The 16,062-nt window shown below is 36.7% G+C and overlaps 1 protein-coding gene across 4 annotated transcripts in view; it reads right to left on the bottom strand.

The window, feature by feature from the left end:
• Positions 1-16,062, bottom strand: part of LRRC49 (leucine rich repeat containing 49) — a 198,132-nt gene that overhangs the window by 122,436 nt on the left and 59,634 nt on the right. For all 4 annotated transcript variants that reach the window (XM_063698671.1, XM_031002242.3, XM_055363653.2 and 1 more), the window contains one exon: positions 8,614-8,757. In XM_063698671.1, coding sequence (XP_063554741.1) covers positions 8,614-8,757 — 144 coding nt within the window. The remainder of the gene's footprint in view (positions 1-8,613; positions 8,758-16,062) is intronic.

The raw sequence follows: 16,062 nt of genomic DNA, 5'->3' as shown, positions 1-16,062 counted from the left end.
TTCGAGCCACTGCACTCCAACCTGGGCAACAGAGCGAAACTCTGTCTCAAATAAATAAACAAATAAATGAAAATAAAAATGAATCACACATCTAAATAGAAAGGTAAAACTATAAACCTTCTGGAGGAAAATGTAGGTGAACATAGTCATGATATTGGGACAGGCAAAGATTTCTCAGAACACAAAAGATAATAACAACTAACAAAAACAAATTGCTAAACTGAGCTTCACTAAAATTAGAAGTTTCTACACATCAAAAACACTGTTAAGAGAGTAAAAAGGCAAGCCTTTTTACATGGAGAGAATACACTCAATATATATATATATCAAACAAAGGACCTGCATCTAGAATGATAAAAAGATAACCTAATTTTTTCAAACAGGTTAACAGATTTGAACTGATACTTCATAAAAGATGAAAAGATGCTTGAAAAGATGTTCAGCATCATTAGTAATAAAGAAAATGCAAATTAAAAGCACAATGAGAATCACAGAATTGCTAAAATTATAAAGACTGACAAACTTTGGCAAGGATATTGAGCAATGAGAACTCTCTATTATTGCTGGGAGTATAAAATGGTATAATCACTTCATAAAACTGGTAGTTTCTCCACATCCTCTCCAGCACCTGTTGTTTCCTGACTTTTTAATGATCGCCATTCTAACTGGTGTGAGATGGTATCTCATTGTGGTTTTGATTTGCATTTCTCTGATGGCCAGTGATGATGAGCATTTTTTCATGTGTCTGTTGGCTGCATAAATGTCTTCTTTTGAGAAGTGTCTGTTCATATCCTTTGCCCAATTTTTGGTGGCGTTGTTTGTTTTTTCCTTGTAAATTTGTTTGAGTTCTTTGTAGATTCTGGATATTAGCCCTTTGTCAGATGAGTAGATTGCAAAAATTTAAACCATCATTCTCTGCAAACTATCTCAAGGACAAAAAACCAAACACCGCATGTTCTCACTCATAGGTGGGAATTGAGCAATGAGAACACATGGACACAGGAAGGGGAACATCACACACCAGGGCCTGTTGTGGGGTGGGGGGAAGGGGTAGGGATAGCATTAGGAGATATACCTAATATTAAATGACAAGTTAATGGGTGCAGCACACCAACATGGCACATGTATACATATGTAACTAACCTACACGTTGTGCACATGTACCCTAAAACTTAAAGTATAATAAAAATAAAAAATAAAAAACAAAAAAACTGGTAGTTTCTAATAAATTTAGACATCCACCTACCCTATGGCTCAGTAATAACACTCCTACATATTTACCTAAGAGAAATGAGAGCATTTGTCCACCAAAATATATATGTAAACTTAAAACTATGGCCATGTTTGGTGGCTCATGCCTGTAATTCCAGAACTTTGGGAGACTGAGGCAGGAGGATCAGTTGAGCCCAGGAGTTCAAAACGAGCCTGGGCAACATAATGAGACCCTATCTCTAAATAAATAAATAATTTTTAAAAACTGCAAGAATATCCACAGCAGCTTTATTTGTAAGAGCCAAAAATTGGAAATAACCAATGTGCCTGTGAACAGAAAAATGAATAAGCAAATTGTATATTTCAACAATGGAATACAGCTCAGTAATTTTTTAAACTACTGATATGCACAACAAAATGGATGAATATCAAGATATTATGTTGAATATACAAAAGAGTACATAATCTTTATATATGTACTTCTCAAAAACAGGCAAAATTAATCCACAGGGATAGAAGTCAGAATACCTGTGGGACAGGGGAGGGTACTGACTAGAAAGAGGCACAAGGAAACTTTCTGAGGTGATAGAAATATCAGTCACATGAAATTACTCAGATTAAATAGAAGCTATTGAACTGTACAGTTGATTGTGTATTTTATTGTACCTAAATTATCCCTCAATAAAGTATGAAGGAAAAGTCTTCATATTTAGATTTAAACTTCTCAATCACTTTTCAACTAATAATGTCCATGCTTTTCACACAATATTGTCTTCTATGCCATTAAGAACATTGATGATGCAGTATATCCTAAAAGTGTGTTCCATTATTGTATATGGGATTTTCTTCCAAATACTGATACCCATTCTGTATGTTTTGATACTATAAGATAAAGAAAGCACCAACATGAATTGTTCACACAGCTTCTTGTTATTTTGAAATTTCTTTCATCTATTCCAAGGGGTTTCCTCAATTTCTTCTGCCTTCAGTTGCATTGCTTGACACATGATAGGCAAAATCTCTCTGAATCTATCTCAGTAACAAATGTAATACAGCTTCAGTAATACATGGCTATCTTCCTTTTAAAGTATTTGATTGTTAATTAGCAAGAGAAGGTAGAATTGCAGCCATTCTTCCAATGAAAAATAATTTGTCTCACTAATATTAAACTTAATGTCTTTGCTGCCCTATTTCCATAACTTTTTGAATAGAATGTTTCATTTCAATGCCAAATCATGGTGTAATATTTTAAAATGCATTTTGAACAGTGATTAAACTCAAAACATACAGTACCAACAACTGAAATGACAATAGTACAAACAGCATAACCAAGTCCACATATATTTAGGCAATGAAATTGCTGTAGCCTGTATAACATTGATTTAAGCATGCTATAGATTGTAAGACATATCTAGATTTCAGAGTTGGAATATGGAAAATGTCTGTTTCAAATTAATAAAATAAGATAGTTCCACACCTAAACATATCATAATAAATCTGAAGGACTTCAAAAAGAAATCTTACAATCTTAAAGGCAACCAGAGGAAGGAAAAGAAGATACCCTAGACACACACAAATGATAGTAGACATTTTAATGACAATAACAGAAGCTCAAAGGCAATGGAATATGATATTCAAACATCTGGGAAAAAAATAACTGTCAGTCAAGTCAAACCATCAATCATGAATAAAAGCAAAATAAACTCATTTTTTGATAAACAAAAACTGAGAGACTTCAGAGTTATCTCAAGGAAACTTTTTCTAAATGATATATTTTGGGAAGAAGGATAGACAGAGATGCAGAAAGGAGTGGTGAACCCAAACAAGCATGTGGGCAAATCCAAATAAGCACTGACTGGAAACAATAGCAATTAAAATGTCTAATTTTGGGGGTAAAAGAATAAAAAGAAAATACTAGGCAACAAAAACATGTAAAATGGAAAGGTTACTGTATTAAATGATTCTAAGGTCCTTATCTGATAAGAGGGTAGAGATGTGTATTAACTCTGTGATTTAAGTCAAGTGTATATTTTAAAATGCTAAGAGTGAGCATTAAACTGAATAAGAAAGAACAGAGAAAACACTATCAGCCCAAAATAAGACAGAAGAAAATAAAAACATAGGGAAAACATAACAAATAGGAAGCATGAAATAACACCTAAGTAAAAAATCTAAACATATCAGTAATTACAATTAGTACAATAGACTAAAGTCTCTGGTAATAAGACAGATTCTCAGACTATATATTTAAAAAGGGGGCTATGCATTCTTTATAAGAAAAAGGTTGGAAGTTAAAGAATACATACTTCATATACACTGAAAAAAACTCAGCACCTTTTCTCTGACATTCCTGCCATACTCTTCACAAATGTCAATGTCATGAGATACAAAAAAAGACTCTTCTAGATTAAAGAAGACTAAGGAGATATAACAACTGAATGCAATGCATGATCTTGTATTTTCTTTTGCTATAAAGAACATTATTGGGACAAATGGCAAAATCCAAATAAGATCTATAGATTAGATAAATGGCATCATATCAATGTTAATTTCCTGAGTTTGATAGTGGTACTGTTGTTATAAGACAATTCCTTGTTTTTAGGAAATACATACCGAAGTATGTGGCAATAAAGAGGCATTATGCCAGCAACTTACTCTTAAATGGTTGAAAAAAAGTATATATTAACTGATACATGGAGAAGGAAAAAGGGAGAAAGTAAGCAAGAGAGAAGATAAAGCAGATGTAGCAAAATGTTATCATTTAGAGAATCCGGGTGCATTTTGTACTGGGAATTCTTTATACTATTATTACAACATTTTCTGAAATTATATCAAATTAAAAATTTTTCTAAAAAGGTTAGGAAATAAAAAAGATATACCAAAGAAAAATAACCAGAAAAGCCTGGTATTAACATTAAATAAACATTAAGGTAATAAGTATTATTAGTGTCCTGTTATATCCCAACTACCTAGAACAATGCCTGGCATATAGCCCATGCTCATAAAATACTTGCTTAATGAAGGAGTTAGTAACAAAGAGAGTTAATACATAACAATAAAAGGAACAATTACCAAGAAGATATATTAATTTTAAACTTATATGCTTCTAGAAACGTAGCTTCAAAATACTGACAAATACTAGACAAATACATTGATAGTAAGCATCAACTATAGATACTGACCACATACCAGGCAATAAATAAGTAAATAAAAACCTCAGCAAACTTTAAAGTACCAATTACACATAATCTACATTTACTGGTCACAATGCAATTAAATTAGAAAAGAATGGCCATAGAATAAAAAATCCATACATTTCAAAATGTTAAGGTGTACTTCTAAATAACACATGGATCAAAAAAGAAATCACAGTAAAACATGGAACTTAGAAAATGTTTAGAACTAAATAATAAGAAAAATACTAAATTTCAAGACTTATGGGAAGAAGCTGAAGTGATTTTTAGAGGGAAATTTATAGGCTTAAATGCTTTTATGAGAAAATTTAAAAGACTGAAAACTAATATATGAAATATCCAACACAAAACTTCAGACAGAAACAGATAAAATAAAAGACATATACAAATGTTGGTAATATTAGTTCCTATTATTTTGGGGATATCTGAAATGTTTCAGGTTATTTTGAGTTTTATTAATTTTTTGCTTTAAAATTTTTTATTATTAATTTTAAATTTTTATGGGTACATTTTGGGGATATCTGAAATGTTTCAGGTTTTTTTGAGTTTTATTAATTTTTTGCTTTAAAACTTTTTATTATTAATTTTAAATTTTTGTGGGTACATAGTAGGTATAGGTATTTATGGGGTACATGAGCTGTTTTGATACAGGCATGCAATGTGTAATAAGCACATCATGGACAACGGCGTATCCATCCCCTCAAGCATTTATCTTTTGAATTACAAACAATCCACTTACATTATTTTAAAATATACAATTAATTTATTATTGACTATAGTCACCCTATTGTGCTATCAAATGGTAGGTTTCATTGATTCTTTCTATTTTTTTGTACCCATTAACCATCTCCACCTCCCCTCAACCCCCCACTACCCTTCTCAGCCTCTGATAACCATCCTCCTACTCTCTATGTCTATGAGTTCAATTGATTTGATTTTTAGATCCCACAAATAAGTGAGAACATGCGATATGTGTTTTTCCATTCCTGGCTTATTTCGCTTAATGTGATCTCCAGTTCATTCACGTTGTTGCAAATGACTGGATCTCATCCTTTTTTATGGCTGAATACTACTCCACTGTGTATATGTACCATATTTTCTTTATCCATTCATCTGTTAATGGACACTTAGGTTGTTCCCAAATCTTAGCTATTGTAAACAGTGCTGCAACAAACACAGGGATGCAGATATCTCTTCCATGTCCTGACTTCCTTTCTTTTGGAAATATACCCAACAGTAGGACGGCTGGATCATATGGTAGCTAAATTTTTAGTTTTTTTAGGAACCTCCAAACTGTTTTCCACAGTGGTTGTACTAATTTACATTCCCACCAACAATGTACAAGGGTTCCCTTTTCTCCACATTCCTGCCAGCATTTGCTATTGCCTGTCTTTTGGATATAAGACACTTCATAATTTTTAAAGAGAAAGATGCCATACAAACTAAAAATACTTGGTTTGAAATTTATAAAATTTCAAAAACAAAGATTGGTAAATAAACAAACAAGCAATAACTTTTCTACATCAAAAACATCAGAGAAGGTGTCTGTTCAAGATGGTAAGTAGGTTGCATTTGTTTCACCTTCTTTCCAAGATTCAATGGGTGAAGCAATAAAAATACACACAAATGAGTACCTTCATGAAAATCCTAACAAAAGAGTTATCATCAACTGACCAACACTTCTGATGAAGTTCAAGCAGCTGAAAAGCTGATGGGATCTTACTGAGATAACCCTGAGCAGAGAGAACTGCAGCTCAGAACTGCAAGAGAGATGCCGCACTCAAAGCCAGCAATTCTTTCTGACTGAATGCCATCTTACTCCATGCTGGGTCAGTGCATACAATGAGCAAGCATGGACTACGGTGAACTGTGCTGAATCAAGTAGTGTATAATCAAAGATCTGTCTACTCAACAGCTATTTTTGGAATACCAACAAACCCACCCACTCCCACTTCTGTCATGAACATAAACATGTACAGAGCATCTGGCTAAAGAAATCCTCAGCTAGAGCCTAAGGAACTGTTCTCCAAACAAAATAGAGTATTTGTCAAAAAAGGGTGGAAAGCGTGGGTGTTTTATCTATAGAGATTATTAACCACCTGTACATAAGAATCAGAGGGAAAAAAGAAATGGCAGTTTCACCTGGCACAAATGAAAACAAAGTCTTTCTACCCCTGAAAGTAAAGTCTTATTTTGGCAGTCACTGAGTGACTTTCCCTTTCACTTACCCTAAAGGGAAGCTCACAAATGTGTGGGATTCAAGAACTTACACAAATCTAGTGATTATTCTAGAGTGAGATCTTATGGTTAAAAAGAACTGCACAGGATACCCAGATACTCCTTAACATGGTCCTTCATTTAAAGATTACCAGCTACTGAGGAAAATCAAAACCATGAAAGAAAAAAAAGCAAAAAGAATAAGTGTGGTAACTGATACTGGAGAAAAAAATGATGGAAGAAAAGTATTCTCAGATTTTAAAGTCCCTTGAATCTTTTAAAAAAGAGATGCTTTGAAAAAGAAATGAGTTGGATGAAGTTTATTTATCCATATATTTCACAATATATGGATATAGTAAATTTGATATATAGCAAATTTCACAATTGACTGTAATTAATATGCATGATACTTACTACTGTCTTTTTAACTTTTAGAAATTAACACAATTTCCTCTTCCATAAGTTGTTTACTGCTGCCTAAACTATAACAGTAATGATTAAACATAATACTCAACGGGAAATTCAGTAAGCAATTTCCTGAATATGCATTATGCACTTTCCAAATGAAAGCCAAAATATAGGCAGGAATATGCTAGGGCCAATAGATTCCTGTTCCCTACTCTAACAAAGCTTTTTGGAATCTTACCAGACCCAAGGTCCTAAGGACAAACGAAGTCCTGACTGAGCAGTTCTTGGAGATTTAGCAACATAACAGGTTAACCCAATCTGAATGTCTTCTAAATAAACAGTCCAGTTCCAGTATTATATGTAATCTGGGAAGGGCTTGACAGAATTTAGAAGTTCTTGAATAAATCTGTGTCTTGGATAGCATGCTAAAATTATCCTAACCTTCTAGAAGAGATGAGTATTACCTGACTCATATTTTCTGGGAAACCTTCAAAATAAAACCAATCTGTACGATGAGACCTATAAATAAGGTATCCTCTGTCCCCCAGCCTTTTCAAGTGTACCATTTATAGTACACTTAGTTCTTTACAAGGGAAATCAAGGTATTGAAACAGTTAAGAGTTATATTGTGTCTTTCAAAGTGCATAAATGATACCAGAGAGAACTTAAAGCAGTTTTTCTATAGCATTTAAACAAAGGAAACTTCTTAAAAGAGCAAATAATGTTCCTCATTAGCTGTATCATATCACAAAGCAGAAGAGTTATATTTCTAATGCTCTTCACATATGTACGAATACAAAATATCTCAGCATCAAGCTTCTATTTAGTTGCTGACCTTCAGCAAAATCATAAATTTGACAAAGTTCATCTCAGAGTTCCAGAATCCCCTTTTGTGTAGTTTTGCCCCCCACAATCGAACTCTTTTTCCTCCTGCTCACATGCCAGTTCTCTACCATCTTCATGTCTTTTTTCAGAGTCAATAAACCAAAAAACACCCTAGAGTCAAACTGGTCCAATGTCCTCATTTTAGAAAAAGCTAAACTGAGGCCAAGAGAGTTGTGATTTACCCAAGGTCACACAGCTAAGGAGAGATGAAGCTAAGACCATAACTAGGCCTCTGATGCCCTGTGCAATGCTTTTCCCACCATACCAAGCTCCTCTTTAAAAACTGCAAAGCATACAGTATGTGTATCTTCACAACTCTCAATCTCTCCTCTCTGTGCCTTTTCCCTCTTGGTACAATAATTTCTCAACTTTCAGTCACAAATAACCTTCTTTCTTATTAATTCTATACCCATGACAAAACAGAAGAGGGTTTACTACTCATTTACACCAAATGATTCATTTAGTGATAACACTTCTGTTGTGTTTCTAACATTATATTTATTCTTTAAAATGGAAAATACCTCAATACCTCCCAAATCAACATATTACAGAGCTTAATAATTACATCCACAATTTAATTCAGAAAAAAACTAAATAACCGTAGATTCTTACTTTGCAGAAAGCCATATTACAACATTTGTTTCAATTCCTTGAAAGAAAGCCACAAAGTACATATCAACTCCATTTTAATACTCACCACGAAAGTGATTTGATTGTGTCGCAAGTTAAGTTCAGTTAGTGAATCCAGCCCATTAAGATTATCAACATGACTTAAAAAGTTCCTGGCAAGATTTAAAACTCTCAACTCACACAAATGATTAATATTTTCAATTTTGGTAATCTGTTAAAGAAAATAGGAGAAGGGTGATTAGCAGGCAAAAACCTGAAATATACATGTTCTAAAAACCCTAAAAATAAAATATTCGAAGTCACTAGATTTAGTGGCAAGTTTATATGTAGACATTTAAAAATCTATTTTCAATTTCCTATGTTGTAGATAACATGAAGTCACGTAACTTGTGAACATTAGCTAAAAGATCATATTTTACAATTTGACCGTAGTAAACACTTGACGTAAATGTCATCAAATAGTCAATGAGTCCATTGGGCAATTTTACGTGCCCAGTCTGTCCCAGGTTCTGTGAAGGCTACATACTACCTGCCAAATAGAAACATACTGTGATCCCAAGGCATAAGCTCATCATGTTTTAACAAAGCAAGTCTGCCCTCTGACAGAAAAGGCAAGGGAAAGGAATGACACCAAGTTACCCTTATTAATTCTATTTAAACTGCAAGATCTTGAGAGCAGTCGAGTCTGAATGGAAAGAGTCAAGGAACTAGGATTCCCAGTAGAAGATGAGGGTAATTTTTTTTTAATTAATGGAAAGCTGTTCCATTAATCAGGATGGAAGATGTTTAGTGAGGGTACAAAATGGTGAACATTGTTTAAAACAAGAGGACTTGAATCATGGAATATGCATGTACATATAATGTTACAGGATCTTTGGGGTGTCATTTTTCTGACCAGAAACCTCTGTGGCCAGTGGTACCTTTGCCCAAGTTTTGCTCTGGCCCACTGGGCTCATTTTGCCTACCCGCCCTAGCAGGCTGCACTCAGCTCATGCTACTGGCCTGGGTCCCATGCCTGCTAAGGGCAAGTCAGGTGTGGAACTGAGAAGAGAGTGCGAGTGAGCATGGGGTCTGGCCACTGTGCACAGTCAGACATGCTGGCTGCTACAGCAGGGCAGGCAGCTCCAGGTGCTGGCACGGGCATCAGCTCTCTGCGAGGCTATGGCTGGACCAGGAACACTGCAAGCAGCTTCCACAGCTGGCACTGAGAACACAGTGGCACTCGGAAGCTTTGATATGCGAGGAACCTCAGGGTCCCAAAGAGGGAATCACAGCCCTGGCTTGGGGAGCTCTTAAGTCTAGGTGACCTGAAGGGCCACAGTTTCCTTCTCTTTGCCTGCAACATGGCGAGCAAGGGGCATGTCTCAGCCCTGTTTGTGTTATAGCTCTTTTAGCCTCGCCATTCTGGGGTCCCAAATTCTGTGGGTCCCAGGTTCTTGTCCTGCGACCAGGAAGAATGAGGTATGCAGACAAGTGGAGGGTGAGCAAGACAAAGAGGAGCTTCTTAAGTGATAGAACAGCTCAGAGGAAACCCACAGGGAGCAGCTCCTTTCCACAGCCAGGGTGTTCTGACAAGTGTTCAGCTCCTAGCAGAGAGGGTAGCTCCTCTGTACTAGGAAAGTCATCTTGACAAGTGTTCAGCTATCAGCAGAAAGGGCAGCCCCTCTTTGCAACTGGTCATCCCATCAACTCTGCAGCTCTCAGCAGAGAGGAAGCCCTAGAGTGAGTTGCTCCTCTCTGCAGATGGTCATCCCAATGTCTCTACAGCTGTCAACAGAGAGAGGGCCCTAGAGTACTTTGATCCTCTCTACAGCTGGTTATCCCCATGTCTGCTCAGCACTGGCTGAGCTTACAAAAGCCCAGGGCTTTTATGGGCTTCAGGGTAGAGGAAGTGAGTGTGATTGGTCCATGGGCAGCCACAGGCATGCCCAGAAAAGGTACCACAAGTTCCCACTCCAGTCGGTGGGACTGGCAGTCTGGCCTGAAGGTAGGGAGTCACCAGGGACCTGCCCCCTTCTGCTCAGGCAACTGTCTGCCTCCTGCTGCTGTTCATGGTGCCCAGGCTATAAGTATGAAGGGGTACCTGCAGGCCAGCACCTAGCTGCCCTCAGCCCCCCTCAGATTCCCTTCTATGCTTGTTGGCACCAAAAGTTCAGAGGGAGCTGAGGTGGCAAGGGACCAGTGTGTAAGCACTGCCCCAAGCATGTGCACACTTGGCCAGGCTGCCACAGCACCCAGGCTCAACCACAGCTTTGCTCTGAGATTGGAGCAGGCACCGACAGCAGGGAGAAGCCAGATAGCAGAAGCAAACACTTCAGAACCTGTCAGGAGAGTGAGGGTTGGGGGGTACTTTCTGCGTCCCCAAGAGTGCGGAGATGCCTGGGTCCACAGCTGCAGTTTGGGAGGCTGCAGCTGTACCCAGGAGGGCGGGGCTCCTGCCTGCTTCCTGGCCCCAACAGCACAGGGATGCCCAGGTCTGCAGCCATGGCTTGAGTGGCTGCAGCAGCACCCGGGGAGCTCCCGCCCCAACTCGGAAGGGGCAGGGCTCCCACTTGTCCCCAGCTCCCCCTGGCTCCATGGAGCCCACAGCCCCAGCCATGCCTCCCTGCTGCAGCTGGCCTGATGGCAGCAGCCACTCCAGATGGCCTGCTGCTGCCGTTAATAAACAGCACTGAGGCCAGGCGCGGTAGCTCACACCTGTAATCCCAGTACTTTGTGAGGCTGAGGTGGGTGGATTACTTGGGGTCAGGAGTTTGAAACCAGCCTGACCAACATGGTGAAACCCTGTCTCTACTAAAAATACAAAAACTAGCCAGGTGTGGTGGCATGGGCCTGTAATCCCAGCTATTCAGGAGGCTGAGGCAAGAGAATCACTTGAACCCAGGAGGCAGAGGTTGCAGTGAGCCAAGATCACGCCACTGCACTCCAGCCTGGGCGACAGAGCGAAACTCCACCTCAATAATAATAATAATAATAATAATAATAATAAATAATCAGCACTGAACTGCAGCAGAGAAGTTTGAGCTGCACACTAAGGAGAGGGTAAGTAAAAACTAACACTGTGAAGAGATGAGAGCTCAAAGTGATGTTAAGCCCCACTATTACAATAGAGCAACTGTAGCACAATGGGATGAGTTTCTGCATGACACAAAATAGAAGTCCTCATGGAGGACTTCATCAACCTGATGAACATTAAAATGAATTTCACAATCACTAGAGATTAATTTGCTCATTTGTATTGCCATCACAGTATATTTGAAATTTTTTACTAACACTTCAAAGCAGATGTTAGCTAAAAGAACTTTTCTCAGATGTCTAATCTATATTTCACATTGTTATTTGGACACTCTTATATTCAAGAAACACCACCTAGGTTCCACCCAGTTTCCAGAAAAGAAACATGTTTATTATAAATTCAATAATATATAAAAGTAACCTATGACCACGTTTAAAATGTGTTTTAAGATTTTTGATTTAACTAATGTAAAGTAAGATAAAATTATATAAAAGTTGAAAAAGAAACAAGATTATGAGTATTAACAGATGATAAAACTGTATAATAAGACATGGAGTAAAATATTTTAAAACTAAACAGGTGATAGAATTTAAAATGCAAGAAGCCAGTAAAAAGCAAAATAGATACTGTAGAAAAAGTAATCAGTAATGTCAGCGCAAGCTTAGAAATCCTCCCAAAATGCTAAGGAAAAACAGAGAGAAAGAATAAAAGATAAGATGGAGAGATGAAAGACAAACAATACAGATATAACAAACATAAATGGAAAAGAAGCAGTGTTTAAATATAGAAAACTTCCCCAAGCTCAAGAAATATATAAATATATAGAGTTATGGGGGACAATTGTATGATCTGCACGGTGTGTTTTCTCCCTTCTGCTAATAGTTCTGGACATTTCTTTTAGAAAACTACCCTTCCACATGGTCCTGGTGGGGCTTACAATTAGAATGCCTGCATTTAGTTACCTTCTAGTTAGAAAAGTCTGAAAAGAAACAGGGTTAATTCTTGTATATAGACCCATATTTTAAAAATCACTAAGAATATTATCTGGCTTCTTGGTTTGCAACCCAACAGGCCAGAATCATGTACAACATCCGCTGTGGAATAAAGTCAATTACTCGTTACAGCCATGGACAAAGTCACAAGCATAAAGCAGATAATAGAAGCTTCAGGCAAAGGGTTGTATAAAGTGACAGCATAGGTCTTGATTGATTGATATACTTCACAGCAAGAAAAAAGATGATGGGAATGTTGGAAAGCCCATTTATGGGTCATACAGATCAGAGAGTGTCCCAATATAGACTGCAAGGCTTCTTAATACATCTAGGAAAGCTGGATACTCCAGTCTTAACCTTTGTGTATGAGAGTAACCTAGATTGCTCTGCCTGGATAAAGATAACCTTCCTACCTACCAATACAGAAAGGGCAAGTGTTTGCTTTCAGGTAAGCAGCCACAGAAATAGTAGGCTCTCCCTGGAGGAAAAGAGATCACTGAAAGAACAGATTCTTCTTGAAGCACATCTGTGTCTATGTTAAAGCAAAAATTCACTGAGAGAAAAAATTATGGTTAACCAACACAAGCTCTAGGTTAGAAATTCCTAGTCAACCTCCTAGATTCCTCTGTATTCACTACTCACATATAATTAATTGCTAAGTCTTGATGTTTCTACTTTTTAAATATTTATCCAATCTGCCCCCTTATCATATCCTTATTGCTACTACTTTAGTTCATGCCACCATCACTTCTCGCCAAGATTATTGTAATTAGTTTCTCCCAACTATTTTGTCTCCATTTCCCCTCCTTCCATCTCTACTTCCCAATCCATTTCCTGAACACCACCATCATTACTCAGAATGATTTCACATCCATAAACCAATTATGTTTTATTTCACAATGTGCACCAAGCATATTTTTATTACCAATAGAAGTAAATTCAAAAGACAAAAAACATTCACTTAGTGTCTTTTAGCTTTTTTACTATAAGATGCTAAATTTTTAGAATTGGACATTAGTTGTTTCATCTAGAATAGTTCCTTCCTGGCTTTTTAGAAACCTAAGGTAGCTAAGACTGTATCTTTGCTTTGAAATACTGTGAATTTTTGCTATTTGGATTCATATGTTATGAAACAAGACTCAGATTTTCATTTAAAACTTTCTTCTTCCAGTTATAGAACATTTGTACTGCACAAATTACTTCTCAAGTTTCTATAAGTGGAAGAACCTTGAGAAGTAATTTGTGCACTACAAATGTTTAATTTTAACACACACAATATCACAAACATATGCTGAAATTATAAAATATATAACACAGGTCAGCTAACAAGGAACAGACATTTTTCATCAACATAATGATTGGTAAATAATGCCTATACATAAGGTACAGATCAAATGATATGGTATTCATTTATCAGGTGCTCTTGAAGATCTTGGGTAGTACTCACAAACTCTTAAAGATATATTAGAATTTGAAAATCATATGTTTATTATTTCTCATGTATACACTTTAAAATAAATAAGAAAAATACTGCTATCATAAAATGTTTCATTTATAGTTATAAACAGTTTTTAAAATACAGGATAAAACACCAATTAATTTGCCTGGCATACAAAGCCCTCCACAATCTGGCCGTTGCCTACCTTTCTAGTCTCTTCTTTCAGCATCCTTCCACACATGCTCTGTTCTCTGGTGGTAAATACTTACTGTGTTGTTTTCCATCTCAGTGCCTTTGCATATGATATTCTTTTACTGTCAATACTCTTTAATTCCTCTTCCCCTTCCAGCACCATCTAACTGGATAACTTCCCCTCTATTGGACAGACAGTAACTAACCTGCAGAGCCAGACAATTCCCAGGCCACCAACACTCCTCCCACTTACTACATGCACACACAGACAAACACATCAGGCCGAACTAGATTCGAACCTAATAGATGTGGCCTATTAAATCTATCAAGGTTTTTATTAATTACATTAGCTTTTCACCAAAACTACTGGAACTAACAGCTGTTAGAAAGCCTAGAGAGACCACACTGAGGTTTTCACCTGACCAACTGTAAGCAGCTGTGAAAGATCTTGTTCATCAACAGGCAGGGATTCCCCGATCATCCCAGGATGTAGGCTTATCACTGCAGAAGAGACTTTACATTCTGCATAAGTATGTAGCTCATGTAACTATTTATAAATATTACATTTCAAAGACAAATATTTAAATGGATGAGCAAAGGACTGAAAAACAGCCAATATGATCTGACAGAGAAGAATAAAGAGAGGGAACATAAAAAAATAGATATAGAGCTGGGCACGGTGGCTCATGCCTGTAATCCCAGCACTTTGGGAGGCCGAGGCAGGTGGATCACGAGGTCAGGAGATCGAGACCATCCTGGCTAACATGGTGAAACCCTGTCTCTACTAAAAATACAAAAAAATTAGCCAGGTATGGTGGCGGGCACCTGTAGTCCCAGCTACTCAGGAGGCTGAGGCAGGAGAATGGCGTGAACCCGGGAGGCGGAGCTTGCAGTGAGCCAAGATTGCACCACTGCACTCCAGCCTGGGCGACAGAGCAAGACTCCGTCTCAAAAAAATAAAATAAATAAAATAAATATAGAAATTCAGACAGATACAGGAGTAGACAAATTGAACATAATTGGGAGCCCAGATTATATAGTAATCAGGAAAATAGAAATCAAAACCACAAAGTGATACCACTTTATACCAATTCAATCAGAAAAAAATTAAGAAGTCTGACAAATCAAAATGTTGAAAAGAATAGGAAGCAACATGATTATGTATTAGTGGTACGAGTACAAACTGGTACAATCCCTCTGGAAAGCAATTTGGCATTATCTTTTAAAGTTAAACATTTAAATAGCCTATGACTCATCAGTTTCACTCCTATATACTCTAGAGTACATATGGAATATGAAGAACAGGAGACTTGTACAAGAAAGTTCTTAGAAGTACTATTCATAATAGCAAAAAACAAGATAAAACAAACAGACAACAACAACAATAAAAACAGGAAACAATCCAAATGTCTATCAATAAGAAACTGGAGCAAAAAGTTTTTGTATAGTCTTACCATGGAACATACAACTATAAATAAAACTATAGCTACTTGAAATAGTTAAATCTCAGTAATATAATGCTGTATTCAAAAAGTAAACACTAGATGACAACATATAGTATACCTTTTTTAAATTAAGAGACAATACTACTAAAGGATATATTATTAAGACACACCTATATGTGATAAAACCAACTGAAAAACCCAAAAAGGAATGAAAAGCATGAAACCTAAAATAGCGGTTACCTGTGATGCAGAAATAAGGAGATGGAATAAAAAAACAAATACCTAAGTAGAAGAAAGTCAGTAATATTCTAGGTCTTGGATTGGGGTTACAAAATGTGTACTTTAAAAATAAGTTAATAAAAAACAAAATTATCATAACTATAAGAATTTGAAATGTTTTATAAGCTGTATCTGTCATGTACTGCTGAGGAGT

Source organism: Gorilla gorilla, chromosome 16 (assembly GCF_029281585.2).
Source record: "Gorilla gorilla gorilla isolate KB3781 chromosome 16, NHGRI_mGorGor1-v2.1_pri, whole genome shotgun sequence".
Lineage (NCBI taxonomy): Eukaryota > Metazoa > Chordata > Mammalia > Primates > Hominidae > Gorilla > Gorilla gorilla.
The sequence above is the reverse complement of the archived record's forward strand: the minus strand, read 5'-3'. Positions and strand labels throughout refer to the sequence as shown.